General features: G+C 43.2%; 1 protein-coding gene across 1 annotated transcript in view; it reads right to left on the reverse strand.

The window, feature by feature from the left end:
* The window catches only part of tgfbr1b (transforming growth factor, beta receptor 1 b), a 52,721-nt gene extending 50,149 nt beyond the window's left edge, over positions 1–2,572 (reverse strand). The window contains exon 1 of the mRNA XM_012816121.3: positions 2,370–2,572. Coding sequence (XP_012671575.2) covers positions 2,370–2,439 — 70 coding nt within the window. The 5' untranslated portion in view covers positions 2,440–2,572. The remainder of the gene's footprint in view (positions 1–2,369) is intronic.
* Between the last annotated feature and the right edge of the window lie 3,428 nt (positions 2,573–6,000).

The raw sequence follows: 6,000 nt of genomic DNA on the forward strand, positions 1-6,000 counted from the left end.
GTACAGGCAGGCAGGTAACGCTTTCAATGGGGTTCATTTGCTGACGTGGCACCCGGGAGATGTCACTGAAGGCGTGCTGAGCACGGCTTAATTCGGTGTCGTAAATGGGATTGTGTGCTGACTAGAGCAAGGCTGGGCTGGGGTTGAAGAGCCATGAAGGAACTCATATGGGGGAGAGCACCGTAATGCATCGCCTAGGGCGGGAGTCTGCACACAATAATGTGCTACAGGCGCTAGTTCCACACAAGATGGATGGGATGGGAAGAACACACGGGCAATCAGTATGTACAGCAGACTATAAACTAAATTCAGAAGAGAGAGGTATCCAGAAGGTTGATCAACAGCAGTCCAATCGGGACTGCATTGTATGGTCACACCACTCAGTGTAATCTAACCACTGCAGCTGTGAGCAGAGTTAAAACCACCTCCACAGTGTAACGCACCTCACTGGTGCAACATTTATTAGAAACATTTATTTTAAAAGGGGCCCACAAATGTAATTAGCCCTTTAGAACGAACTACTCTAGACGTCCATCTCTAAAAATGCTGTGCATTATTGATAACAGCCCTGAAATGAGTGCATGTGGGACAGCCGGACCGACACAATCAGATAACTCCATGCATTATAAAAGGGCTTGTAGCAAACGGCAGATGAAGATCGAGCTCAGTTCAACTACAGAGTAAAAAAAGATCACATTCACAAAATCTTCAATTTGCCTAAGTGGTCTGTTGTATCACCCACTGAACTATGCTCCGAGATGATTGATTTAATTACACGGAACACTGATGCAAATAGCCAGAACCCGGATCTATAAACCCACAAGAAAGCTGTGCAGAAGCCCATCCTATACCTGACAAAGGCTCCTTGCTATGCCAGAAAAACAATATCTAGGCTATCCGATTGTTCTTACTTGCACAACGCATCCTTTAAGACAAACTGGATTTGCTTAAAATCACATAACATTAGTAACTTTGGCTAATGTTTGGGCAGCGTTGTAGTACTGCGTCTGATCTCAGTAGCACGCGCTCAACTGTGTAATGTCAGTCATCACAGCATATCAATCAACTTGATGTGCTTACTTCAATGTGATATAGATTAGACCTCTTTCACGTCTTGACAATACTATATCACGGCACACATTACATGCCATACGTAAAGCTTTACCAAATGATTCTAACACCATGTATTAACAATTAACGTTGCTAATTGAACGCCACATCACGAAAGTTACCAGTCTTCTCAACACCCATTGGCAATGTCCTGGGTTGTATGTCTCATGAAGAATGAACGTTATAAGCTAGCCAGCTATAAATTCAAGTAACGTCAGCGTGACTAGCCAGCTGGGCATTGCCCATATCAAAGTTACAAACACTAACCCAACATAACGTTAACTGTCTTGAATTGGCCATAATTAGCAATACGCTTCTACAGACATAATGTAATGTGAAGTAACGTTAATGTTAATGCTAGCTAGCATTCTGCGTTAATGTAGCTGGTCAACGCAAGTTAACGTTAACGTCAACTGTCCGTGCCAGAAACAGCGTTGGGTAACATTAACGTTAAAGCCATAGCTAGGTACACTCGAGAGAGAAAAAAAGCCTCTGGGTCGGCTAACATTAGCTGGTTGGCTGTGTTGGATTCCACCCAACTACCAGTAGTTTACAATAATCTGACGATGTCTGGTTTGGATGACACTTCCATTGGCAGGGTTGACTAGTTTCTACCACACGTATCTGAAGTAAGCCGACAAACTAGCTGACGTCAACGTGTGAAGCGTTATTAAACGCACATCAAACAAAACAACAACGTTGTGTGGCAGATTTAAGTTGGCATCTATCGATAGCTAACGTCAGTCTTGGGATAACTTCATTAAGATTAAAAACAAGTTGTCCACGAGGCTTCAACATACTGCCTGGACTTAACTTGTTCGCCACGTTTAACACAAGTTTTTCATCCGGGGTTCCAAAGCGAGACATCGTAGGTTTGATGAAAACAAACAGCGGTCATGTGGGATGCCAACTTTGTATTTGCTCAACTGGGAATATCAATCAGGAGCAGTTCATACCCAGCAGGTTGCAAATGACTTGGCTGCTGTGCACTGCACTTTAGCCCTCATCTGGGCTAAAAGCACTTGAGGTAGCTGTAACGTTACCCCACACATTTCTACAGAGACATACTCCCCTAACAATGTGCATTCCTCTGACAGAGCGGGTCTCTCTGACCTGCGCCATCTTTGAAATAGTCTTTGGGGCTGAGGCTTCTTGAGACAAAGAGCAACAACGAACGCTCAGAGATCAAACTTCACGGCAAACACACTGCAACGGCACAGAAAACAACAAAGACAGCTAACTGTAGCACGTTCCCTTACCTTCCGTTTCTTGAATCCCAGTTCCAAAGAACATGAGCGAAAATATGAGACAACAAGGTATTGCATCCATCCTGAAATCAGACTTACTCTAGACTGGTTGTCTCACAGTCAACTTCGCTCGCTAGTCTGCCCGTGAAAAAAATGCCTGATTGGCTGGGGCTGCCACCACACCCCGCCCAGACTGAGTAAACCACCTCAGACTGAGCGCTGGTAAACAGTTTTGCCTTGGTCAGGAGGTAATAATAGGGACGGTCAGAGCCTGTATGTCTTAGTATCTCTTAAGTAAAAATTGGGATGTGTGGTTTTTAATGTAACATTATTTGACATAGACACTAAACTAGCATTTCTTGTATGTCAAGTTTTATAACGTTCTTGACGAGTCTCTTGAATTCTGTTGTAGTTTGTTCAGGAATTAGTGGATCGCTTGAGAAGCAAGAGTTCTGTGGCGTTTACCCTTGACTTGAAAGTTCACACAGAAACCGACAGAGATATAACTGTGCCAGATAATTTATCGTCGTGTATTTTTTTGCACAACGGATATAGCAAGGCAGTCAATTGTCTCTTGTCACAAAATTGTGGACGTTATCGCAGGAAATACGTCAAACCGTGTGCTAAAGGCACAATAGCCAACCCTTAATCTACAAAAATGGTCTGGGGCTGTTTTTGCTATTGTCATCTGAACTGTTATTAGATTCTCCCTGTTATTAGAGTCTCCCTCTGTAGATCTGTAGGATTTTTCCTTTTATTACATTCAAATAATGCTGCGAATGGCAGTTGTTCTGCAGATGTCTTTGCCTCAGTGCATTTCGCAATATTGGTTTTGTGTTAACTGTGGCAATATTGTTTAAAACAGAAGTTTTAGCTGAAGATCTGTTGTTGGCAAACATTTGGCCGACTACCTTACATATCACATGTTTTACCCTAAATTCTCCAGAATATATAATACATCGCAGCATTGCAGCTGAAACGTAGCACTCCAGCATAGTAGCCGAAAAGAGGAAGGCCAACGTTAATGGAGAAGTGTTGCCAAAACACCCACGTTATGTGTCTTGCAGCTGACTGATGACATCTTACAAAGCAGTGGACTAAGATGGTTCTAGCCCTGATGTTGTGCGGATCCGGGCTGACCTCCTCTACTTCAGGTACAGATTTGCTCCAGAGACTAGCTCCACTGCTTTTTGGTAAATGCGTGAAACAGACACAAAGCATATAAAACCCATTCAGTGCCAAAATAATGGTGTTCACTCAGGCTGAGATTGCATGAGGAGGTCTTTGTGTCTTATGGGGTGCACCCCCAAAATCCCTCTACAAACCCCCCATACTAAGGGAGACAAAGCGTGTGACCTCCCCAGCCCCCATCGCCTCTGGTCGGTGACAGAGATTGATGATCGCCCATTGTTTGATCTCCATCTGACTTGCATAGGCCTCGGATTCAGCCCATGGAGCAGTTTGAAGTGCAGACACACAGACACACACTTACAAAAACACACACCTGTGCAAATGGAATTGAGACGAAGGGTGTTGTAACAGTGGAGTGTTTGCAGAACAGTCTGTGATTTTGCCGCGTGGATTGCGTCCCAGTGCATGGCTGCCGCCCTGGCCAAGCAGAGGCCGTGGAGAGCAGCCAGCACAGGTCATGGATGACTGGTTGCGTTATCTGGCCTGCCTATTTTTGGTGGGTGTGACTGGGTCCAAAAAATCCCCCACCGTCGCACTTTGGGCAGCCATCTGGAACACGGCCATGGCGTGGCTTGAGCTGTACACACAGGCTAGCCGGAGGGGTGGGGATGTGTGTGCCTGAGTTGTGAGTGTGGGGGAGGGGGGCATGTCTGCCAAACACCTACCTTTAGTTCACTTATAGCGTCTGTACACTTGAAGTTGATCTTGGGATGACAGTTAGGACCGGTTTATATGGACGTTGACTGGTTGCTGTTGCAGAGTTTATGCTGCATGTACATTTTTATGTTGAAGAATTGCTCAACACAATTGTGAGAGTTACGAGAATTCCTCATTTTTTACGAGAATAACTCAATTAATATGATGACAGGTGTTTTTTTGTGGCAATATTGCAGAAATGACAGAAAATTGCAACCTATCGCAAGTGTTGAGGAAAGTCCTTGAATTTGCCTGGATTTGCGTTATCTCAAGATCACAAATTCCTTGGAGGTACTGACTAGTAGCATCTGGACACTTGTGCAGATGTTAGCAATGAAGTTACCCTTGCCCTGACCTTGATCATGGGACGGCTGCAGTGAAGGATGACTTTTAAGGATGGCCACAGAGAAGTGAGATTTCTCTCATATTATCATTTTAATTATTTTAAATGGAGGCTTGTGATATACGCATCGAAATATATACAAATATACACTGATATGCAGTATATATTTTTCATCTCATGTCCTAGTTGGTCTGCCTTAGCAATTCTGTACAACTGATGCAGTTAACAATAGGTAAACAATAGGTCTGTGACATAATCTTTATCATCATGCAAGCAGAAGCATTAGCAATCAACATCACTGCTATCTCACGAGCTGGAACTGTGGTAACAGACAATATTTTGTGACTTCCAGTGTGGTCTTACAGTGCACCTTACAGTGTGTGTCATATTTCTGATATTTCCCCTGACATATTTTTCATGTTTGGCCTGACATCTTGTAGAAGTCTAAAGCCCTTAGGGAAGGGAGAGGCAGTGAAAGACATTTCATTATAGCACATTAGAACTGATGCATCTGACAGATATGAGTGATTTCAACTAGGATGAGTAAAGAGCCCAGACATGGAGAAGTGGTGTCAGATTGGGTCAGATTTTAGGGCGGCTTCCGTCTCTGTGTAACAGAGCAACATCCTCTTGTATAATGTGTTGTCTTTAAAAAGGCAAAGCTCACTATTAGACTTTAATGAGACCCAGGAGAAGTAGGCCAAATAGAAATGTGTGCGCTTTGGGGAATGTTTTATTTCATGTGTAATTTCTCAACTAAGCACACGTAGCAAAAACGGAAAACCACATTTGTTTTCTAATTAAACAAATATACGAGGCACGCAGGGTTACTCCATAAGTAGATGGCCGCTGAGCAAAAAAGGGTTGATTCATTTTGCGGGGAGAGAAATATCTGTGGCTCCGCAGTTTTCAAGTCCCATAAGGAGGAGCCAAAGCTAGTTTTATAAGACTGAGTTTATGAGGATTAAGGAAATGTATGAAATTTCATCAGATAAATCAAAGACTGATGCTCAGCTTTGATGAAAAGGCACATAATGCACCCTCCTCGAGGCCTTAAAGCTTTCTTCATTTAGAGAGAGAGAGACAGGGAGAAAGGGAAAGAGAGATTTATTTTTTTTTAAATTAGAGAAAGAGAGAGCATGCCTGCAGACATATCAGGACAACATCAGTGAGAATAGGATACAGAGCTAACAGCTTTGATATAATTCATGACACATTTCTGTATTATTCCAACAACCAACTCTTTGTTGCAAAGCATCACAGAGCCCCTTGAAGTCAGCACTGTTTCCCCATTAGAATCCATATATCCAAACAAAGCTTTCTCTCACACCCTAATGATTTATTGCTGTTAGTCACCTCTTAAATGTTTTTGAAGCCATGGCATCGATGGCACCATGAATTTCCCCGGTATGG

The sequence above is a fragment of the Clupea harengus genome, chromosome 17, assembly GCF_900700415.2.
Source record: "Clupea harengus chromosome 17, Ch_v2.0.2, whole genome shotgun sequence".
Classification (NCBI taxonomy): domain Eukaryota; kingdom Metazoa; phylum Chordata; class Actinopteri; order Clupeiformes; family Clupeidae; genus Clupea; species Clupea harengus.